The sequence below is a fragment of the Colobus angolensis genome, unplaced genomic scaffold, assembly GCF_000951035.1.
Source record: "Colobus angolensis palliatus isolate OR3802 unplaced genomic scaffold, Cang.pa_1.0 Scaffold177, whole genome shotgun sequence".
Taxonomy (NCBI): Eukaryota; Metazoa; Chordata; class Mammalia; order Primates; family Cercopithecidae; genus Colobus; species Colobus angolensis.
In genome coordinates this window covers 1,547,531-1,572,939 of record NW_012114899.1, presented here as the reverse complement: position 1 = coordinate 1,572,939, position 25,409 = coordinate 1,547,531, and the positions used below count along the sequence as shown (strand labels likewise).

At 39.6% G+C, this 25,409-nt stretch overlaps 1 protein-coding gene across 1 annotated transcript in view; it reads right to left on the bottom strand.

Annotated features, from left to right (window-relative positions):
* PRKG1 (protein kinase, cGMP-dependent, type I) overlaps positions 1-24,720 on the bottom strand; it is a 1,321,360-nt gene extending 1,296,640 nt beyond the window's left edge. Inside the window, exon 1 of the mRNA XM_011938762.1 lies at positions 22,939-24,720. Coding sequence (XP_011794152.1) covers positions 22,939-23,204 — 266 coding nt within the window. The 5' untranslated portion in view covers positions 23,205-24,720. The remainder of the gene's footprint in view (positions 1-22,938) is intronic.
* Positions 24,721-25,409: the final 689 nt, after the last annotated feature.

The following is a 25,409-nucleotide window of genomic DNA, read 5'->3' as shown; positions in this document are numbered from 1 at the left end:
AAAAAATGTTTTCAAGATAATTTTTCCCTGCAAAAGCCCTATTACTTACCTCTTGGATTTTATTATTATCATTAGTGTTTTAAGGAACAATTGGCCTCACTACCAAGCTATCAAAGACAACTCTGATTCATAAAAATAAAGACAATGCCATCTTACATTGGCCGAAGAGATGAGAAACTGATAGTGCCCTTTGGGGCATCTCAAAAAAAAAAAAAAAATGAAGAGAATGGCTGCACCCAGGAGTAGCTCCTATAAGGAAACAACACTTGTTCTGTCCGTGGGAATCAGTGAGCCTAAAGCCCTGGTGCACTTCCATCAGGAAGCAACATGGCAGATTTTAAAACAGAGCGAAAAGCAATAGGAAGAGAAGATACAACATACCTATAGATACAGCAATAGAGGAATCCAATTCACATATATTCACCATGTGCACATTCAAAATAAAGGCTTTTCATTCTTTCATTGCCCTCAAAAATGTCAAAAATTTCCTCTTTATTTCTAAAGGACCCAGACACTTGTGCTCCAAAACTTGGGATTTATTATTATCCCAGTATTCCTTCCTGCATATTATTATGGCTGTTTATATACATTTTGTAACCCAGAGATGTTTTAGAGCCATCGATTAAGATGATTTAAACCAAATAGTGCTCAGTTGTTGAATAGCCTCACTACATTATTGCCAAATGACTCAAATCATGTAAAGGGAATATTCCAACAAAAGAAAAGTTTATCCTTTATAACTTAACTTGTTTTGTTATAGATGTTATGTTCAAAACCTTAAGACAAGTAACTATACATGTTTTCTCATTAGGCTGATGTTATAGGTTCTTGTTTAAAAGTGTTATAGGGCTGGGCGCAGTGGCTCACGTCTGTAATCCCAGTACTTTGGGAGGCTGAGGTGGGTGGATCACGAGGTCAGGAGATCGAGATCATCCTGGCTAACACAGTGAAACCTTGTCTCTACTAAAAATACAAAATATTAGCCAGGCGTGGTGGCACGCACCTGTAGTCCCAGCTACTCAGGAAGCTGAGGCAGGGGAATTGCTTGAACCCGGGAGGCGAAGGTTGTGGTGAGCCACTTCACTGGACTGTGGTGAGTACAGTCCAGCCACTGCACTCCAGCCTGGGCGACAGAGTGAGACTCTGTCTCAAAAAAGTAAGTGTTACTAAATGGTCTAAACTGAAAAGCCCTTCAATGGCTTTGCCTTCTTCTCAACATAGTCTGCAAGGCTAGCAGTGGTAGTAATAGTAGCAGCAGCAGCAGTGATAACATCCAACATCCATAACTGCAAGCACTGTTCTAAGCACTTTCCGTATAATCTCATTTAATTCTCACAATTACTCTATGAGGGATATATTTTTCATAATCCATTTTGCAGATGAAAAAATAAGTGTAAAAAGTAATATAATTTGAATGCAGTTTCTCTTGTTCCTTGGTCCATGTTCTTAACCTTTAAGCTTTACTACCTCTGGATGAGCTGGACCTTCCATACTTCTGGAAACTCACTGCATGCCACCATTCCTGCCACCCACTGCAGTATTCCAGCTACATGACTTTCTTTCTGGGCCTCAAGCATGCCAATGTCTTTGCCCATGCACATCCTTTCCACATGTTCTTCCTTCTGTCTAAAGTGTTTTTCCCACTGTTAGAATAAACTATTTCTCATCTTTCAGGTCTCAGTTTAAATGCCACCTGAGAAGAGAGTTTATCTCCAACCATACCATTTAAATAGACTCTTCCCTCTCCCTTTTATTTTCTGCCATTGCACCTTTATTTACTGCTTTGTTAGAATTCATCACAATTTGAAATTTTTGTCTTTTTATTTGTTCTCTCATTTGTTTGTCTTTATTACTAGACCAGGGGTTCAATGACTTACATTATTGTGCCCTCAGCACCTAGAATGATGACTGGCACAAAGTGAGCACTGAATAAATAGTTGCTGAATGAATGAATGAATGAATGAATGGTCATTTAAATATGTTTTAAAATGTGTGCCTTAATTCTGAATATTAGTGGTACCTTCTCAGCCACTCACTGATTGTATGCACAAGGGTGGTTGGAATGGATGGTCTTGGAAGGGAGGTAGTCTGGTATGGAACTCTTTAATTACAGAGGTAATGACTACTTAATACGATGCTTGTACAGGGGATAGAAGTACTGAATGGATAAAAACATACATATCACTCTTAAAATTATCTCCAACCTTAAGACGTTAAGATTTTACTTTCTCAAGGCCAGCTGTCAACAACTCTCTCCTTGAATATTCACTACTTATTGTTCCTCCCAAAGCAGCTCAGTCTGGAACCGCCAGGAAGCTCTGCTAGAAAGATCCTCCTTACTTTGAGCTAGAAACATCACTCTTTCACTTGCAACCATGTCTTCCTTCTATTGCCTGACACCATGCAGAACCCATGCAATACGGTTTGCCTGCTTCCCACCCCAGTCTCATCTTAAAGTGTAGCTCCCACAATTCTCACATGTCATGGGAGGTAATTGAATCATGGGGTTGGGTCTTTCCCATGCTGTTCTTGTGAGAGGGAATAAGTCTCATGAGATCTAATGCCTTTATAAAGGGGAGTTCCCCTGCCCAAGTTCTCTTCTTGCCTGCCACCATGGAAGACATGCCTTTCACCTTTCACCACAATTGTGACGCTTCCTCAGCCACATGGAACTGTGAGTCCATCAAACCTCTTTTTCTTTATGTTACCCAGTCTCCGGTACGTCTTTATCAGCAGCATGAGAATAGACTGATAGCCATGAAATACCTTTCCTCAAATATACAAATAACTGTCCCTGTTAAAGTATCCACTACTAAACTCAGAGTAAGGCAAGAATGGCACATTTTCCATTAGTGATTCTATACTTTTGATTAAGTGACTACAAATCCTTCATTGAATAAAACAGGAGTTAAACCAAATAAAATAAATTTAGGCACTTAAATGTTGATATGTTTATGTATATAAATCAATCATTAAATAATTTTTGGCAGTCATTTCTCCTGATTAATTCATAAACTGCTTATAGACAAATCCTAAATCTTTTCAAAACTGCTTCTATGAGGTTACTTCTAATTATGACGTTTCAAGGTTTCTAGGGAAAATTTTTCCATTAATTCTTCATTAAACTTTTTTTATTCTGTTTGGTAGTTTCAGTTGTGGGTGAATTTACCCACCATGGGACAAGAGGTGGTGTCTGCAGACATTCTGGTTTCCCTAACTGGTGGTCGAGAGGGCTGTTACTGGTGGGTAGAGTATTACTGGTGTTACTGGTGGGTAGAGTCCAAGATGCTGCTGAACATCCTAAAATACACAGGACAGCACTCTCTCCCCTCAACGCCGCCCCCTCCCCGCCCCCCCACACAAAACAAATAATTCTCTGATCCAAATCCCAAAATATCCATAGTTGCAAGGCTGAGAAACACCATTTGCAGCGATTCTCAGTGGGGGGGTGGTACTGCCCCCTTGTGGTAACTTTGGAAATTTATTGGTGCTTTTTAGTTAGGATGTCCTAGGATCCACAGGAGAATCCCACAATTTGAATAATTATCCTTCAACCCATGTGCCTTCAAATCTCCCACCAGCCATTCAGACAGGAGAAAAATCTGTACATATTACCTAAGCCTAGAATCAAATCTGTCTTACATGTAAACCAAGTATTTATTTTTGCGTGGCTATAAATTACATTAAGTTTGCTGGAAATTCAACAAAAATGTAAATTAAGGAAAGAGGGTATTTTATCTTGTTAAAAAATTTACAGAGAGTTGTTCATCACTTTGGAAAACTGAGTCAATTGATACAAACACCACCAGTGGCACCAGAGTAACCTGTAAAACATATCAGTACCAGTATTTGTTTTCAGTTGTTACATCAAATGATTTCAGGATGAGGAAAAGCACTTCACATCTTCAGTTCAACTTAGTGTGTAGCCCTTTTCCAGCAATTGTCTCCAACTTGGACAGTTCAAGCCCTTCCTAAAGCACGTATTATTTCATTATACGTGCTAATGCACGTATATTTCATTATTCCCCTATCTTTTCTTTATATTATAGTTAGGATACTATATATACATGATAGATACACACAATTATGTGTGCATATGGGTTATATTATTGATGAATTTCATTTCAGCATAGTGAGGGAGCATTAGGAAATATTTGGTTTGAAAAGGAAAGCATTGTCTGTAACAGGGTTATAAATCACTACTCTTGCCCATCATAATCTTTGGGATCTTGATTCTGTTTTCCATCATAACAAGCAATCCTCACAGCATCTTGCCCTGTGCGAGTCTGAGTGAGATGCCATTAACGGCCTCACCCAAATAATTGGCAAAGATGCTTAATACAGAGCAAATGATTTACATTGGGTAGTAGAGAATTCACTTCTCTGCATGTGCTCCATGGAATTCCACACCTACCCTTCAACCTACATTCTTAACGTAACTTCGCACAAACGATGGCCCTGGAAAGTTCCCACAAATCAGGGGCCAATCACGCTTCCCAATGGAACCACCCTCTCCTGACCCCTCCTCCCACTACTGAAGGCACTTGAACATTTCCAGTAAAGTTTTTATAAAATGAAATAACCATTTGAATTGCACCTGAGATCTTTTACAACAAAGAGAAGAGAAACTTTCCAAAATCTCTGATAGCAGGCAGATAAGAATCAAGGCAAAGAAGGTATAATTTTGAAGAGAATGGAGAATGATACTTCTCTCTGGGTAGGATGAATGTTCTGGCAGATTTTCTTTCCAAAAAGTATGCTTCCATATTGAACGATGCATTGTCAAATATTTTATATCTTCAAGAAGTCCAAAACCATTCCCAGAAATCTGGATTCTTTGAACTACCTTGTATGGGAGCGTTTCAGAATTAAATAGACTCAGAAAGAAATATATTATCATAAATTTCCAAATTATATTTTCAGATGATAACTTGACTGTCCTTCATTATATAATTTATTTTATATAAAACTAATTCACTAATAAGACTATTCAACTAGCTCATGCTCTCTCTTAAACTTTTCTTAAATTCTTAAGAAAAAGCTTAAATTTTCAGTGGTATAATAGTAAAATAGAAATACCAAAACAGAAATCCTCAATTTCTATTATAGGCTACATTAACAAAAACCCTCTAGTAAGGCTAAAAGCATGTGTGTACACCTTAGATTGAGGTGAAGGTGGGAGAACTATTTAAATTCTACTTTTAAATGCATAAAATAATGTTAACTTAAAAATAGTTTATTCCTAAATATAACAGTGTTTTAAAATATATAATTTAATTGGCACTGAAAGCTTTTCTAAATTAGTTAGATAAACACACCAAAGAAAATCTATCTTTATCCTAATATATCTATTTGTGGTTTATTCCATTTGTTCTTTGTAACCCTAAAGAAACAAGTTACCAAAATTAGAGGGAATTAAGGCGTTGAAATTATAGCATAAAAGGTTTTTTTCCTTCTAAAATTACAGGTAAGAAAACTACAGTCTACAGAAGTGAAAGTCACTAGTTGTCTCACATTTTAAGCCCAATTTTGTTTCTCTATAAATCCTTATAAAACTCATACCATGAAAACAAGAGAACCATAAACCATCACAGATGTGTGACATTTCACAGAGCCACCAAAGACTAATACTTTCATCTGAACCAAAGGACAATCAATCAACACCATATCCTTTGAAAAATAAGAAAAGGGGAGAAGGAGGGAGGGCAGATGGAAATGGCAGGTGAAAAAGCCTCCACAAAACCTTGTATTATAGATACCTAGATGTGTCCTTTACTCTCCTCATCTAATCCAAAATCTTTTATTTCCATGGGCTCAGCAGACTTCAGAAGTCACAGCTCCATATCTTGGGGTTGAAAGAAAATAAATACAGGTGTATGGTACAACTGTGACATTATTTGGACATAGCATCTTTACAGATGTAATCAAGATGACATCATATTGGATTAGGATGGGCCCCCAGTTGAATGACTGGTATTCTTACAAGAGGGGAATTTAGATACACATACTCAGAGAGGAAAGACAACCATGTGGAAATGAAGGCAAAGGTTGGAATGCAAGTCCGAGTCATGGAACGGTAAAGGTTGCACAGCAACCACCAGAGGCTAGGAAGAGGCAAGGGAAACTCCTCCCCGAGGGTTTTCAGAAAGAGCATGGCTCTGCTGACACCTTGAAATTGAATTTCTAGTCTACAAAGCTGGGAGTAAATAAATTTCTGTTGTTTGAAGCCACCCAGTTTGTGGCAATGTGTTCCAGGAGAACTAGGAAATGAATGCATATAGTCACCCTTCTTGCAGTATATACCTACAAAGCTGCTTCTCAAGGAGTTATAGCAAATTTCCTGGTCCCAAATTCCCCAAGCCTATTAAGTCAGAATCTTTGGAGATGGGCCTAGGAGTCTTCATTGTAACAAATGGAACCCAAGAGATGTTTGTATGTACTACAGTTTGAGAAGCACTGGGCATATGAATGATCTGAAGCTCTTCACAAAGCTTAATTTCCTCCAATTTTCCCCTGTGTTCCTGCTCTTGATTATCATGTTGTATAGTGTCAGAGCCCTAGAGCCAGACAGTCTTGGACCAGCAAGCCTTGGGATGAGTCACTTGATGTGTTTGGACTGAGTCTCCTCTTCTATACAGAACACATGGAATAATTCCTGCCTGGAAGTACCATGAAACCACCATGGGATTGTTGAGAAGAGCAAATTAATTCATGTCAACAAAGTACCTTGCACAAAGTAAGCTCTTAACAATGCTGAGGCCAGGCGCGGTGGCTCAAGCCTGTAATCCCAGCACTTTGGGAGGCCGAGACGGGCGGATCACGAGGTCAGGAGATCGAGACCATCCTGGCTAACAGGGTGAAACCCCGTCTCTACTAAAAAATACAAAAAAAAAAAAAACTAGCCGGGCGAGGTGGCGGGCGCCTGTAGTTCCAGCTACTCGGGAGGCTGAGGCAGGAGAATGGCGTAAACCCGGGAGGCGGAGCTTGCAGTGAGCAGAGATCCAGCCACTGCACTCCAGCGCGGGCGACAGAGCGAGACTCCGTCTCAAAAAAAAAAAAAAAAAAAAAATGCTGAATTAGTATTTCCTACTTTCCCATTATATCTCAACTAAAATTCCTTCTGAATCACATTTTAAATTTGACTTTGTCTCCAAAACGTTAATATTAAAACTATAGAAGCAATAGCTATTGTTTAGGGCATGTTTACAATAGGTGTTTTGCATAACATTAGTTTCAGGTGGGCCTTCTTATTCCCATTTACAGGGGGAAATTGAAGGTCAAAGATGTTAAGCAACATGACTAAGATATCAGAAACTTGAAACTCAAGCTCATCTGATTCCACTGCCCTTTCTCCTAGCCTTTATATTCAACAGCTGTGTGTGCTTAGGGCCTAGACGGGACAAGAATACCAGAAGGTTTCCTGTAGGTTTTCCTAGGTAATGAGTTCATCTTATAATGTAATCCCTGTTAATGTAAGTTTGCATTATTGTGTCTGACTGCACTTTGTGTAGAAAACTTAACTTGGATGGTAAAAGGAAAGGAGGAAGGAACTGGAGAGAATCAATTAATCCCTTGCTATTTAATGGTCTTCAGGAGACCAGCAACATCAGCAACACCTGACAGATAACCACAAATTCAGAATCTCAGGCCTGGCCAGACACAGTGGCTCAGGCCTGTAATACCAGCACTTTGGGAGGCCAAGGTGGGTGGATCACGAGGCCAGGAGTTCAAGATCAGCCTGGCCAAGATGGTTAAACCTCATCTCTATCAAAAATACAAAAATTAGCCGGGTGTGGTGGCGGGTGCATGTAGTCCCAGCTACTCCAGAGCCTGAAGCAGGAGAATCACTTGAACCCAGGTGGCAGAGGTTTAGTGAGCTGAGATCGTGCCACTGCACTCCAGCCTGGGTGACAGAGCAAGATTTCCATTAAGAAAGAAAGAAAGAAAAGGAAAGGAAAGGAAGGAAGGAAGGAAGGAAGTAGGAAGGAAGGAAGGAATCTCAGGCCCTTCCCTAGACCTACTGAATCAGAACCTGTATGGAAGGAAATTCCCCAGGTGATTCATATGTAAACTAGAGTTTGAGAAGCCCTTGGTTTATTCAGCTCAGAGAGTAGATAGCTGCAGAGGTGGTCCTAGCACAGCTAAATATATCACTATACAGAAGTTTCTAATATTTCCTTCTAGAGCCATAAGTTTATATTACGATGGACTGACGGGGAGGGGGCATGAAATGCACGGAAAGAAAACTGAGACTATACCATGGATGGAAAAGAAAGAAGGGAAAATAAGTCTTAAATATGATCTATGTCAGAGTACCACCTGTGATTCAGGAAATGACTCCGAAAATAGGGTCAGAGCTATTTCAATGAGCAAAATTAGATCCAAGTATAGAGTTAGAAATATGGGAAGAATACATATGGGCCCATTCCTATCATAGGGTTAAAAGTTATTTTATGTATTAGGTGAATGAAGTCAGAGTCAATAAATAACAATGAGTACTAACATTTATTGAATGACTACATTCCATAAGGCAATAAACTAAATCTGTTACATGCATGAGCTCATTTAATCCTCTCAACAACTTTGAGAGGTTTTTAATAATTGAAGAGGCTGTGGCTTTGTGTGTATTTTTGCACGATAGCATCGGGTTAGTAAGGACACAAAGTGTCTTTGGATCTCCAAAATAGTTCATATGTCTTCCCACATATTAGCTGATTGACTGATAGAGCCAACTGTCTTGGGAGAAATAAAATCTGAAATAGTATTTGTCTACACGAAAAAGCTCAAATACAGTAAAACCAGTCTCTAAACTGCAAACAGGCACTGGGGCTACACAAAGGCTTAATGTAGACTTGGGGAGATGGGCACATATAGAGAAAGTTCAGTGGAAGTACACTTCCCCTTCTAGCCTTCAGAGTTTGAAACTGAGGTCAACTGCATTGTTGGAATATCTACAAAGAGTCCCTCACCCATATCTATACATCTGCAATTCCACCAGATATGAAAAGGTGTGCCCTCATTATTTCTGGGGACCCAACAATGAATAGACAATGAGAGGAGGGGAGAGAAAGGCTTTTGCAAAATAAGGCACCCAACCTGGAAAAATATGTACAACTGTCAATGATCCCTGGCCACTCAGACATTCTAGCACTCTGCACAGCTCCTCCAGCACTTGCAGTGTCTTTCCCTCAGCCTGAAATAGCTGGTCCCCTCACGATTCCTGCTTTACGGGCAATTCATAGCAGTGTTTCATTTAAACTATCATTGTCCCCATTTAATATATGTGGAAACTAAAGTTCAGAAAGACAAAGTGATGTGTCTAGAATCACACAGCCAGCATGTCAAGGAGGAACCAGAATTCAACATCAAGTCTGTGACTCCCAGGATCTTTTTTTTTTTTTTTATCACAGCCTACCCTGTTACTCCTGCACAAGAGTAGACTGAAATTTCTAAGGTAATCCTTTCTACTCCTCCAAAATGATTTTACTTTTTGGCTCCAATCACATGATTGAGTACCCTTAATATGATTGAATTCTGATCCAAATAAATGTTTGCAAAGATATCGTTCAGTAAATCTAGTCCAATATCATTACAATGACCCAGAAAAAATTAATGAAATGAAATATCTACCGAGGTTGCCGTCCTATAAAAGGAAATCTCCACTGAGTGGTTCCAATACCATATATGTCCAAATCTCCCCACTAGCCTTTTGAAAAAAAAGTAGCTGAGAGACTTGGAATTTGTTATTTTCCCAAGTGGGAGCTAGAATATCAAAAATTTATTTTGATGAAAAGAAAAACAAATCATTGTAATTCTTAAAGAAGGACTTGTAGTTATTTTCTTTAAGAGCAATACAGTTTTATCCTTATTTTCCAAATTACACTGTAGCAGTTAATTTTTTTTCAGCCTAAACACACACACAGGCACACACACACAAACATCAAACCAAATGCACAACATGGATTTTATAAATCTGAAAAGTAAAAGAGCATGTAAACATCATTCCGAAAAGAACATTCTCATAAATGCAACTCAAGTATAAAAAAAAGAACCTTCCACATGTTTCTAAGTTTGTAAGTTTCATTTTTTTAATTCTGTCTGTCTTTAATGTAGAATATTAATTTTGTTTATGCCGCCAGCCTACAGTTTATTGTTTTGTTTTGTTTTGTTTTGTTTTTGTTTGTTTGTTTTTTGAGACGGAGTTTCTCTCTTGTTGCCCAGGCTGGAGTGCAATGGCACAATCTCGGCTCACCGCAACCTCCACCTCCCAGATTCAAGTGATTCTCCTGCCTCAGCCTCCCCAATAGCTGGGATTACAGGCACCACCACGTCCAGAAAACTTTGTATTTTTAGTAGAGATGGAGTTTCGCCATGTTAGTGAAGCTGGACTCGAACTCCCAGCCTCAGATGATCTGCCCACCTTGGCCTCCCAAAGTGCTAGGATTACAGGTGTGAGCCACCGTGCCTGGTCAGTATATATTTTTTGATAGAAAAGTTTATAGATCATTTATCTCATACAGAAAGTGTATGTATAATCACATAAACTAAAAAAGTCAAATATTAATAGTTTTTTGACCTAGGACTCTCACTGTTTGGAATTCATCCTATAAATAAATAAATAAATACAAAAATAAATACATAAATAACATATGAGAAAATGTGTACAATAATATCAATTGCAGCACTGAATGCTTGCAAAAACAAACCAAAATGTCAGTATCAATAAGCTGAGGTACATGAATACTATGGAATTACTATTCCATAGCTATTAGAAAGACCAATACGAACTGATCTGGAAAGAAGCCTAGGTACTATTATTAAGCAAAAACAGCAGGTTACTGAAGAGTATTATGGAATTATTTTATTTCAGGTGAAAAAATAAAACCCTCCAAATGGGCAGGTGAGTTCTCTCTCTACATATAAAGATTTACGGAAACATACAGAAAGTTTAACATTGGGTATCTGCTGGAGGACAAGTAAAAAAGATTGGGAGGAGAAAATAAAATGTATATGTCTTTCTTATCTGACAACCAGTACACATTGTTTTTGCAACTAAAACAATCAAGGAAGCAGACATAGGCTACGAAGAGATTAAAGTCAGCAAGTCTGAGATATAGTGTATGCTCATAAGTATCATTAAAGCATGTCCAGACTTTTAACATAGTGAATGGGGATTTGGGACCACAAAACAGAAACTTTTTCTTCTTTTTCTAATTGCTCTAATATCAAGAAGCCCAGAGAGCTCACAGCCTGTCTCCTCTTGTGTGGACAGCTCTCATGATGCCCTGGAGTCAGATGGTGAGGCTGGGTAACCGGGGAATTTCAATGTAACATGTTTCAAACCCTGCTGCTATACTTCGGGAATTTGTCTTGGCCTAGATAACAGACTAGAAAGGTCAGAGAATATAAAAGATATTACTATTTATTGCTTGCTTCACCATGTCTAATGGAGGCTAAGTTTTCTTTTTTGGCCCTGCACACACCAGAAAGCACACCCAACATTCAATCTACCCTTGGTTCTCTCTGGCAGTCATAGATAGTGTAACGTTGTTTTTGTTTTGTTTTGTTTTGTGTTTTCTAATCTAGGAAAAAATATATATTGACTACCGTCCCGGAGAGCATTTCTATATATTGATAACCTCAAATAAATATATCACAGAATTTCAAAACACTTTTTATAGAAGCATCTTATTGTCAAACAGGGCATGAAAATGTGAACTGTTCTAAATTCTCTAGTTCCCTTCTTGCCTGTTTATCTAAGTATGATCTAACACAGTATCTGAGCAAAAAGACCAGTTAAAGAGGTCAAGGAATAGCATTAATCCAAAACTGACTTGTTTTGACCCAGAATACAACTTCCTTTCACCACTGACCCTTGCTTGCTAGGACAGACCAAAATAAGTACATTTCTCCTCAGCGCTAAATCACAAATGATGCCAGCAGCAAGACTGCTTCACATCCAGGCCCCTGGGGGGTTTCACATGAGAGGGGTCACAGACTGAATGAAGTAGCCTTTTACAGGAAGGCTGAATGGCACTTTCTGAGGGAATATTGATCTAAAAATGTATAGCCCATTAGATCCAACCCACAATGTAACCCTGTGTGGTATAAGCCAGACTACTCTTTACCCTAAAATTTTTGAGAGGCAGTTTATATTCAGAGTATCTCATAAAACACTCTGCTATTCTTTTAAAAATATTTAGATACATGTAAATAATCATATTAACTTGATTATTAAAATATTTCTGTAATGGGAATCTCAGATTACAATAGGCCACATTAAGATTTAATTAGTTACATTCTAGAATCACAGAATTATCAAGGAGATCAAGCAGCCTATTATAAGTTTCATCTAATAACTGATCTAATTTTTTCCTATAATAATTTTCTTTTAATTTGTTACGGGGGTAGAAGAGAGTGAATAGGAAGCCATTCCTTTAGTCTCCTCACACATACATTTTTTTTTTTACTACTATTAATTTCCCATTATTTCTCTGTTTTCTTCTCTCAGCCAAGTGTGAGTCCAGAGGTTTCCTCATAGGGGTTTTAGGAATTTCCCTCAGTCTATTATCAATGTTCAAAGTACTCTCCATGCAAACTGTACTCTTTGTTTCTCTATTCTTTAAGACAAACACTGAGAAGAAAATTTAACTTTAGCTTTTAAAATACATTCCCCAAAACCACTACTAACTGGAAAAAATGTAAGACCATATGTATTTGATGATACACTTTTCAAACATATTAATCCTGATATTAAGAAAGTTATATATTTGACAATATATTTTAAAATTCAACTAAGAGCCATTTCAAACTACTAGTGGAGCCCACAATTGTTAAATATTAACTTCTGCTGCCATCTTGTGGTAATTGTTGAAATCCTCTATGTCTCCCCCTCTATCTTCTCCCCACCATAGCCCCTCTTTTTTGCTGTTTTTCCTACCTTTAGGAGGGTACTTCTATTCAAACCTTAAGGATTCCCTTTCTTAAGCCACTGGGGAGATGACCTGAACTATGCTCTAGGGAGAAAAGTGGATGTTTGCAAATTCCTCATCCTGTTTGTAATATACTTCTTTTCTCCTTGCATTTTTCTCATTTAACAATAAAGCCATTCCTTTTAACAACATAATTTAAAAAAAAAAAATCATAGTTATAATTTAGAATAATCTAATTTTTTTCTACAAGGAAAGGGAACAGATTAAGGGAAAATAAATGTGTATCTGATCAAAAATTTTTCCCTTCCAAACTTTTTCCAAATTGTTTATTTACAAAGAAAGGGGTGAGGGAAAGCATCATGTATTTCTGCTATAAAATGCCACATGATGGAATGGCCCTTCACAGCCACAGACATCTACTGTCAGGAATCAAGAAGGAGACTGCAGGAGGAAACGAGAGGCCTCACTGCGGAGACAGTACAGGAAGTGAGAGCTCCCCAGGGAACCCAGGATGGATGGAAGTGGGTGCCCCAGCATCCTTTATTATTCCTATGCTGGCCTGTTCAGCTATGGACCTCACTGACTCATGGCAAGAGAGTTTATAAATCCGAAGAAGGATGAGAATCAAATGTTTTTCTGATGATGTATTAACGTGAGCAATTTTTAACCAGAATGACTTATCCTCAAAACAAGAGTATACTTTATGAAAACCACCATCTCCATCTAACTCTATGTCCCCACTGCAATTCCCATGAAGGAGTTGACAAACAGCATGCAAGGAGTCATTCAAACACAGATACAGAGAGAATTAGGCCAGAATTCTTCAAACAGGGCAGTGGGAAGCAAAAACACAAACAGGAAAACAATCCATTTCATTCCTTGTTGAAAATGACTTTAAAACAATCTTTTCCAAACCTTTCTTGTGTACCCATATTGACATTATGCACAATCTGTATTTTTACACCTCATTCTTAAAAAAAAAAGAAAAAAAGTCTATGAACTCTTAATACTTAGCCTCACTCTCAACAACATAGCTACACAGCATGGATTTGATGTGATTGTTATATGTTTTCTCACAACACGTTTAAAATGTCTATAACTATAAAATAAATTCACTTGTCTACCACATAGAAGCATCCCTGGTGCCACCAATTACATAAACATCACACTTTGGGAATCATTGTTATGAAATATAGGTGCTGGCTAAGTAGAATCTAGTGAATCTTACAACATTTACTTATAAATAAGTAGCGTTAAGTGACAGAGTCAAGATTCTGATTTTTAGAACCATAGCTCAGATCAGAGGCTCTCAAACATTTTTTTCTGCAGTGATTCACAAGATAGATGACATTCCCATGTGCAACATACCCTTGTGAAAAGACAAGACTGTCTGTGGATTATGTGCAATTTCCTGCCATATATTTGTAATCTTCCCAGTCAAGAAAGCCAACTGGAATGCAAGAAAATGGCTATCCCTTGGGAGGTGCCTGTGAGTGCGTGCAATCTTATTTTTGAGGAAACAAATTATTCATGAATTTTGATTTTTAAGCCATTATTTACTCGTTTCTACCTTACAACTAATCAAATACACACCATTGTCATGGCACCACAGTTAAAACCTGCCAGAGTAAAGCATAGGATATTGGATTGAGTATTTTGGAGTGATACTTTTCTCTGAGAGGAGACTAAATTGAGTATGAACTGGTTTTATTCTTAGGAAGGCTTCAGGGTTTTTAAAATTTGTTTTTAATAAACTCTAGATAGTGCTGCTCTTACCTCTTCTCTGAAAAGTAGCATGTAGGAAGAGAAATGTATGGTAAGCTGAGGGTTTTACTTGGCTGGAATTTTTACTGTAAACAGACCTGGTTTCTACCCAACGGTTTACAACCTGAGATACAAAAGAATTTTCTATTTGGAAAATTTTTAGCATATGTAGCCAAGGCCTTTGGTGACCACGTGATACATGAAATTAGCATTATCTGCACTAAGATAATAAGAAGCATCAAGAAAAATATTAACATGTACCCAAAGGCTTATAGATTTGCTTGTTAGACAATAACAGTACCATATAGTTGAATAAACAGACCCACGAATATTTGTAAGAGGCAAATATACAATTATTTTTAGAACCCTATAAGGTTTTTGCCAGTACTTTTCCAGTGTTTGAGGTCAGAGTGCTCAAATAAAGACACATCTGAGAATTTAAAACACATTTTAAAGTACTCTCTAAATTGGACTAAAAAGGAAGGACAGTCTGAATTAGAAATAAGTCCCAGAGGATAATTGAAGAAGTGTAGTTGCAAAATACCTATTACAAATAAAACAGTCAAACTAAATCCTAACAAGCTGATTACAGTAGACATCTTCCTGGATTTGCCTTAATAAATAAACACTCAGATGAAATCAGCACAGTCATGTTATCATCTTGCACATGAAAGTGCTATCAATGGGATCAAATACATAACAAAATCAATCCAAATCAAATCCTAGAATAACAAATTAACTGCTTAGGACTAATTTCCAAGAATATATAAAATCAATATGCACTAGAAAAAGGTTGAAGATGCGGCTAGTACATTGGACAGGAAAAAATTACAAGCAGTATTTTAAAACTTTTGAGTCAATATAAACTTAATATTGATTGAATTTAAAACTATATAATTGTCTAAAGTAGTATGAGTTCCTATCATATTAATATGTAAGAAACAACTTTAAAATGTTTAAAATAAAATCAACATACTATACCCCAAAGTTGGTGATCCATCAGTAACGTTTAGTGAGTAGCGCAGAGAAAGTTAAGTATTTTAAAAACAAATTCTGTTGTTTAAGAACAACAATAAATAAAACAGGGGATTAGTTTCTACTACCAGTCATTCTATAATAAAACAAATCTATTTAAAAGATATACATTTTCTGGATATATCCATTTTGCAGTGTGCAAATATTTTAAAGCATTGGTTTGTTGCTGTCGTTTTATTTTGTATTTTGAGATGGAGTCTCACTCTGTCATTTTGTTGTCTAGGTTGGAGTGCAGGGGCACGATCTCTGCTCACTGCAACCTCTGCCTCCCGGGTTCAAGCGATTCTCCTGCCTCAGTCTCCCAAGCAGCTGGGACTACAGGCATGTGCCACCACGCCTGGCTAATCTTTATATTTTTAGTAGAGACGGGGTTTCACCAGTTTGACCAGGCTGGTCTCAAACTCCTGACCTAATGTGATCTGCCCGCCTTCGCCTCCCAAAGTGCCAGGATTACAGGCGTGAGCCACCATGCCCAGCCTAAAGCATGTATTTTCAACATGAACGATTAATAATTATTTCTGAAACCTTAGAAAATTTAAATTATATAATATCTGAAACATCTGAGAACCTAAAGCATGTATTTTCAACATGAATGATTAATAATTATTTCTGAAACCTTAGAAAATTTAAATTATATAATATCTGAAACATCTGAGAACATGAAAGATTTTAAGAGATTAGAGTAATAGTTTCAGTAAGAAATCTGCTCCATATTTGCTGTTATATGACTTCTACAAAGAAAATAGATCTAACAGGAGTTAAAGATGTTAAGCCAGAAGAAACACAAGGACCCGAAAGAGAAACACACAACACTGGCAGATCCAGGAGCATGGAAAAGGAGATGAAAAACCATCACTGGGTAAAAGAAGGATGAAATACGTCAACAAGGAGTGGCAAACACTGAGTCAAGTACTTTGTTCTGGGCTAAGCACTGGGCTATGTGACTAACATGAAGCACAAGCATTTTACAAACTATAAGATGCTGTGATCTAATTTATAATAACAAACCTAAGAAGTAAACCTTCCTTTCTGCAGGAAACTGATTTGGACCAACCTAGAGGGTTTTCCCAGTAATAATTACTATAAGAAATGTACATTTGTAAATTTAATAAAGTGGTGGCAGTTTGACACATGTATGTGTTTACATATACACACATAAGTATAACATATATTTTTCTTTTCCCTTAAACTATTTTTTCTACTTCCTCTTTTCTCTTCAGGGAGCCAACAGCACAGCATACCAATGACTCTAGACTCAAGGTCAGTATTCCTTTCTGACAATTCCCAAACTTCTGAGCTTTCATTTTTGTGAAACAGGATATGCTATCCCTGGTTTATCTCAGAGCTCACAGTAACTTCCAAGAGCTACAAGAAACCTAGATAACAAAGGTCCTGAACTCTGATAAGCAGATTCTCAACGGCAAATGAAAATAATTATTCATACCCTGAGCAACTATGAAATCACCTGAAAATCTTATCAAAAGAAATGGTTTTAACGCACTCTCAGCATCTCTTACATTCTATGGTGAGAGGGCACTAGGAAACAGGCCCTTAGTCAGGAAAGAGGAAAAAGATACGACATCTTTTGTTTTTTCAGGTCGGTTAGAAATGGTTTCATGAGGGTCAGATTTCCAATGAATACATGATTAAATGTAAACTTTCAACCTGTACATATATTGGTAATTCAAATGGAACAAGAACTCCTGGTGTATTACAAATACATTTGGAAAACGCACATGACTCTGGAACCTGAACTAACCCCAAAGCAAAATCAATGTGTCTTAAATAACAAGTATAAACAGATACATTGAAGACATCAGTTCACCAACTCTGGTACTGATGCAAAAAAAAAAAAAAACCCTAAATTTTCTTTCTGGTCTTATTTCTGAGATCCTTTAAAGGACACTTCCACAATGATTTGCTCAGTTTTCTCGTCATTAAAATCAAGACACTACCACCTCCTGTACAGCTCTGACTGAAAGCATGTGTGAAGTGCTTATGCTCAAGCCCTGTCCTCTTCAAATCACATATGGCAAGATACAGGGATGTTTACACATCATGCTGCCTAAAAATCCTCCTTTCCTTTCCTCAGCCTGCCTCCCCTTAAAATCTTGTCAGAAATATTACTCAGCTGAGTAAACTAAATAAATATCCTCTCCCAAAAGCTCCTGTTAGCACATTACCATGTTCATCAGAAAGAGGTAACAGGTTAACATACTGGCATATTATCATGTAGTAATCAATCCACATCAATGGTGGGAAAGGTAGGGATGAAGGGATTAGCATGAATGACACAAGTGACAAATAGCAAATGGTATTCAAAGGAGGCAACCAAGGTCATTTTCACATCCTTCATAAGTGTATTATTCATCTGCCCTGCCTGTAACACAGCACTGAGCTAGAGAAGTTGGATGAGGAAGGAAGAAGAGGAAGGACTGGTAAATGGCAATCCCAAGAGCAGGGCTGAGGAAATTCCAGCCTGGCACAGCAGATCCAATAGACATGTCCTAGATACAAAGGTTCATTGGTCACTTTTTCATGAGGTTAACCTATCACTGGCTCTAAGACTTCTAACTCCCATTCTAGTTTAGGGAATGCTCATTATTTCCTATTTGGAAGGATTCCCCACTTACTAAACTAGAACCAGTCCTATTCCAAGCTTATATAGTATAGTGGTTGAGTACTTGGGCTCTAAAATCTTCGAGATTTAGGTTTGAAACTTTATGGTGTTTCCTAGTAGTGACACCTTAGACAGGTGACTTAAATTTCTTCAAACCTCAGATTCCTCACCTGAAAAGTGGGGATGCCTTTTAGGGCTGCTGTGAGAAAACAATGAGCTACTGCAGGTAAATAGCTCAGCACGGCGCTAAGATTGCTAAGATTAGCTATCTCTATTATGGCTTTCATTGCTATTTTACAGCATTGTGTATTTTCCATGTGAACAAATAATAAATAATTGACTCTGGACCCAGCATTCAGCTGAGACCTACTCACTTCATTGACTTTGCTTATATAAGAAGTAGGCCAAACTCCTTGATTTAGTCCTAAGGTGAAATCAAATGTGAATTGGATCAGAGAGGCTAAAGGTAATGAGTTTTCTGGGGCATCCATCCCAAGGCATCCATGTCCCAGTGAAAGGAAGTTCCACTTCCAAATAATCAACTTACATTATCAAGAATCAAGGGATTCATGACAAGAATAACTTAATGAATCTGGAATACATCTATTTTTATTCCTGTAACAGGTTAATATTGATTCTAGTCTTTCCTTAAACTCATTAAAAAATTGTGTGCAGTTCCTGAGCATACACTGGCTAACTAGGCAGCCAAAATAAGGAATTTGGTGCATGCAAAAAGAGTAAGGGAAATGATTAAGGATAATAGGTAATTCTTGATGTGGAGTATATTCATTAAGAAAATCAAGAGTTCACAGAGATCTATGTAAAACACTTGGAGTTATTTCGCAGAAAAACAGTATTTTAAATATAAATGTAAAATATCATCACCATCATCCAAAACAGCTTGCAGTTTTCAAAGATAATCACTTGATCCTTACTGGGCACTTCTTAAGGGGTCTAAAAATGAGTACCGCAATAAGTCAGATATGTTCTTTTTAAACATGATCATCATATTGTACACTTGATACTTATGCTGAGAGCTCAGATCTTCCTTTCCTAGTGTAATTTTCATCTAAGCATTCCTTAGATACTTAGATCATTCTTAATGGAGATTGTGCATTATACCCTCTGTGGACACATAGAAATCTGACTAACTGGACTGACTAGATTACAGTTGTTAAAGAATTCCATTTCCTTCATCTACAATACATGCTTAAGATATATTTGTCACCTATTACATAAATTTTTAAGATTGAAATCATTCATTAAAGCAGTGTTTATAGGCAAAAGTTTTTCATCATTCTTTTCAATAAATAAAATTCCTACACAGTCATCCTTCAGTATCCATGGGGGATTGGTTCCAAGACCTCCGAGGATACCAAAATCCACAGATACTCAAGTCCTTTATATAAAATGATGTAGTATTTGCATAAAACCTACACACATCCTTTCATATACTTTAACTCATCTCTAGATTACTTACAATACCTAATGCAATATAAATTCTATGTAAATAGCTGTTATATTGTATTGTTTAGAAGAAAAAACTATACATGTTTAGTCCAGGCACAACCATTCTTTTTTTTCTTTCCTGAATACTTTTGATCCTCAGTTGGTTGAATCCATAGATGTGGAACCCATGGTTAGAGAGGGCCGACTGCACTTTCAGGCTACATTTCTGTTCTTGCTGGTATAAAAACTGGGTGTCTTGAAAAAGTTTGAAATGAGCCTGTAGCATTAATAGTTATCATTCAAATGCTACAGAAATCATAATTGAACACAAACTTTGCAATAAAGCATTCTCTTTCAGCCCCAGCATGCCCTTCAGAATGGCACAGCCTTTTACAAAAAACAGGTGAGGTGATGGAATATCTACTCATCAAATCCTTATCTGAACATTTTAAAACAATTTTTATTTTAAAAGTATCTTGTTTCATATTAAATGTTGTATCCCAGAAATACTTTAATAAATTATTTCCTGTCTTGGCCAAAATAAGGTATCTAGCCACTGATAATTTCATACTGTCTCTTTAAGTGCTAGGAAGAGTACCTAACTCTAATGGTTACTATCCCCATATACTATACCTGTCAAAAATTTTTAAACTCTAATGAGTCAGTTTGCTGAAAATAAACTCCACACTTCCATTAAAAAGTATGAAACTAAACGCTGAGTGGGAAACAGTTTACCCTCACTCCCAGTGTAAATCAGCCCAGAGAGGAAGTAGAAAAGTACTCCAGCTATTTGCTATAGACACAAATATGCACTGACCGCTACTGCGCATGATCCACTCATGATGAATGTTCCTACCCCTAACATGAAAATGTTGGAAAAGGGAGGGGAAGAGAGAAGGACAGAAGAAGGATGATGTGTGCATACCCAAGATCAGCCATTTCCTCCCAGTACATACAAAAAACAACAACAACAAAACACCTCCTTTCATTCTTAGAGATTTCTTGCCTCTTTGAGAGCAAATCCTGAATGAGAGTGGACTCTGGGAAGGAGGGCTTTTCTCCTGTCCCCTCCACACCCTGGTTAAATCTCCTCCCTGCTTAAAAGCGTTGCTGTTACTGTTTGAGGGGCATAGCCCGGACACCGAAATCTGAAATTTCAAAAATGCGATAAAGCTCTAGCCCGGCCTCCCTGGGAGGCCAGCAGCTGCCGGGTGACCGCTGATGAAGTGGCTTCTTAAGGAGGTGGGCAGATTGATTCCAGCTGCTGAGCGCAGGGCAGGGCAGCCACTCGGAATGCACAGTCCGGCTGAGACAAGACTCAGCAGCAGCTTCCCAGGCAAGGGCAAAGCCAAATATTAGCTCTGTTTGCAATCCTGAGAAAAGTAAGGAAAATGCCACTGTTCCATCCAACAGGGACTTTCAAGGCAAGATGTGCCCAAAGGTGCCATGTGGACAGTGTCACTTCGTAAGTGGAATGTCACTCAGGAAATCTGAAAGCTGTCTTCTGAGATGGCTGTTCAGAAGGTCCCACAATTCCTAAGAGGAGTCCTTTCTGTCTGATTCCTGTTTTTCTCCCCGCTCTGGCTCCCAGCTCCTGGTCTTTTTCTAATAACTGAACCCCAGCTCAGCCTCCCTGGCTCCCCATCCCATATAATCAATACACAAGAGGGACTCCAGAGGCAGACACGGAAGAGGTGCAGTGGACCAGTGGGAGACACTAAGCACCCCGGAGCTGACCTGGATGGGGACAGTGGAGAGGACATGCTCTTCAGAAGAGCTTGTCTCAAAAATGAGAGAGCTAAACGGAGAGAGGGGGACTAGTTTAGGAGTCCCCTGAGGGCCCCAAACTCAGACAGCAAGTGATCTAAGAAGAGGGAAGGAGTAAGAGAGGTAGGCGGGCATGAAGGCATGCCTAATGGAATATTCAATATCCTGAGAAATGCACTTTCGGCCCTGCACTTCCAGGGACTAAAAGCCAGTAATGGGCTTTGGAGTCTGCACTTCCTCTCCCTAATGTCCAGAGGCGCTTTAATGCTGCAGCCAATCGATCAGCCTTCTCCGGTGAAGGCGACGAGTGGAGTGCAAAAGCTTCCTACTTGTGGCCAAAATCCACCCAGCCTCCTCTGCACACCCCAAAGGAGCGACATACAACTTTGAACTGGCAGGATCTGTCTCTTAAAGTGCCGGAAAGGAGGAAAGGAAGGAGCCCGGAGGCGTCCTGAGAAACAGCCTACCCTCACCCCTCCGCCCTCTTCATCCCAACTTTTCCAGGGAGGGATTCAGGGGAAAACAAAAAGGGAGGGCGCAGTATCCACTTTGGGACAGGGTTGACGAGCAGCCCCAAATCTGCTTCAGGTGCAAGGCCACTGAGCGGACTCCAAGCCCAGAACAGCTTAAGGTGTTGCACTTCTGGAAGAGACACGATCAGAGCAAAGGAACGTCCAGAAGGTGGGGTTTCTTTGCAATGCCTTGCTGACATCACAGCTGCCTTGAAAGTGACCCTGTGAACAAACCTTTCCCCGCCTCGCCCCCATGCTCCAGGCTGGATCCCTGCCCTAGAGACGAGCCCCTCTCCCGCTTCCCCCGTCCCCGCGCCCGCCAGCAGAGCTCAGGTTCTGGGCAAGTTCAGTCCCTAAGTTGAGCCCAACCCCGTCCAGCCTCCAGTCGCCCCTCCCCGGGAGGCTCGGACAGCCCCACTGAGCATGTCCAGTGGCCTGAGTCCGGGGGTCGCCGCCAGGAAGCTCTCCAGGCCCCTGGATGGGCAGGGCTGGGTCCCTGCGTGGACGCTCCCAGCGGGGCGCACGGGGGACAGCCGCGCGACTGCAGCCGAGTGTGAAGGGCACAAGTTAGCCCGCGCGAGTAAACTTTCCGCGGTCCTCCTCCCCACCCCCACGCCACAGGGGCGCGTCTCCCCGTGGAGCTAGCCTTTCCCAGCCCGGCGGAGACAAGCACAGCACGTGATGGGCAGAAATAAAAATAAACACTTCCCATTCCCGGGCCGCCGGGCCACCCCCACTCTTCGCGCCGCAGCGAGCAGGGGGCGCCCTGGGCCGACCCGCCCCCGGCCTCTGGCCAGAGCCCCCAGCCTCTGCGCCGCGGGCCGAGACGAACACCCGGGCCCACGGCCTCCGCGCCTACCTTTCGGACTTGGTGAACTTCCGGAATGCCTGTCGGAGGTCGTGGAAGGACCTGTACGTCTGCGGCTCGGCCGAGATGCCCTGCGCCCGGGTGGTCCGGGGGCCGATGTGGGTCGAGGGCACGGGAAGCACCGACTGGCATTTGTGGAGTTTCCTCTTCAGCTCCTGAATTTCCTCCTCCTTCTCTGACAGCCGCTTCTCCAGCTCTTTGATCCTCTCCTCCTTGAGCATGAGAATCTTGGCAAAGTCTTCCTCCAGCTCGCTCATTTTTTCACTGAGCCCCTCCGCGAAACTTTTTCTCGGGCGGCGGCGGCGGCGGCGACGCCGGCTGGGACGGCAGCCGGGAGCGGAGGGCGCGGGTGAGCGAGTGAATGGGCGCTAAGTACTCGAGCGCGGCGGAGTGCGCCCCTAATGCGGCGCGGGGAGCCTCCTGCTTCGATCCGCTTCTGCTGAATGGACTAAAAGCACGGAGGGGAGGATGAGAAGTCTAAAAGCGATGGAGAGGAGAGGCAGAGTGCTAATCTCCAGTCTCTCAGGGGAGTAGGTGATTATCTTTCATTGAGAAACCAATTAGAGCTGCCCTTCCTCCCCTGAGACCCCGTCCCCCGTCCCCCGCCCCCCTTTCCTAGTCACTCCGTGAGAATACGCGCGCGCCACCCCACCGACAGTCGAGTTGCTAGCAGAGGGTTGGATCAGACAGCCTAGTCCCACTCCATCACACAAAACTCACTCTTCCACGCTATATGGTACCAAGGGAAGGGGGTGGGGTGGGGGGGAGCTTTATGCCACTTGATCCCTGAAATAGCAACAATTACCATGTGATCTGGCGGATGACGCAGCGCTTGTAACTGGATCCTAAAGAGTGTGAGTGTGTGTGTATGTGTGTGACATTTCATAAATATTAAACTGCCTTTAGACAGTAACCTGCATAAATTCATCTTGGTCTTTGCCTTTTGCCTCTTTTCTATTTTTGATGCCTGGATGGATTCAGAAAGGAAGGCGGGTTTGTGTGTGTGTGTGTGTGTGTGTGTGTGTGTGTGTGTGTGTGTTACTGTGAAGTCCCATGGTTCTGACCCTAGTAAGAATGACAGGGCAATACCAGTTCCAAGGTTTTTCAGCGTAAAGCCTTACTGGACATAGTGAACTAAAATTGTTGGTGGGAAAGTGAACTAAAATTGTTGGTGGGAAAGTTGGATGAACATACGGTAATGAGCCAAATGATTATGGAAAAAAGAAAGGCCATGTGTTAATTGTAATCGTTTTGTGTCTGGCTTTTTTTTTTTTTTTTCATCTATTACCCTTCAGTCTTGTATACAGAGCATCCAAATTATATCACAATCTCTTTCTCAATGGCTCAGAAGTGGTGGCCACCAGTGCTAAGCTGGGTCACCCTACCAGTTCCAGTTTGGGGGAGAAATTGCATCTTTAATTATCTGTGTTTAGGTCTTATCTGTGCATCCACCATCTACCCTATGCTAAAGGGATTATTCTGCACAGTAGAATAATCGCGTATTCACGAATTCTTACAATTTCATTTTTTATATCTATATATCACAGACAGCATTTACATAACATAAGTCACTATTTGAGAGTCTTATTTGGTAGTCAGTGAGAGGTATTTCTTCCAATAATAGTGAATACATTGGTAATTTTTTTTAAGGGAAAAAAATAGTTGCAACTAAGATACCAGAAGATTCTTTCCTAAATAGTAATTTTTCTTAAAAAAGAAAATTCAATGTGTAATTTCTGGCTACTTACAAAAAAAATTATTCTACCTTTTCTGAAACAAGTGTATATTTTATTCTGGAGATTTGTTTATTATTTACTGTTCTACTTATCTGATTTTTGTACATTAAAAATGTTTTATACCACATCTGAATTTCTTACTTGCACCAGATGCTAAAGTCTGGCTATGTATACTGATGTTTGAGAAAGGGTTCTTAGTGTTGTTGACAGTTGCTATTCTGTTGCTTCTGTCTATGAACTTAATCTGCTATTATCATTTTACACAGACTAAAATAATTGACATTTAAAAATAATACATTAGAGAAAACCTTTGATCACATTCAAAAATCTAGGCATAGCTTTAACTGTATTTACAGGAGAAAAAAATAGTTTTAAAATGACTCTTAAAAGGTTTTTTTGTAAGTCTTACACTATCTTAAATGAAGATATTCAAATGTTTCTTCTGCTTATTAAAAAATAAACCTTTAAACTTAGATTTCACACATGCACCTCAAAACCCTAAATTCATACCCATCTTCCAAAATAAAACTTATTTTTGAATAGATCAGTTTTAATTTAAATACTGTTGATTGCTAGTGACATTAAATCTTGTCCATTGGCTTAAGAAGTATTTAATTTAGACCACAAGGAACGCTTGAGAAAAGACATGCTGGTAGAAGAATAAACACTGAATTATTAAAAATCATGTCATAGTATATTAGAGCTGAAAGAACTTTGAAGATGATC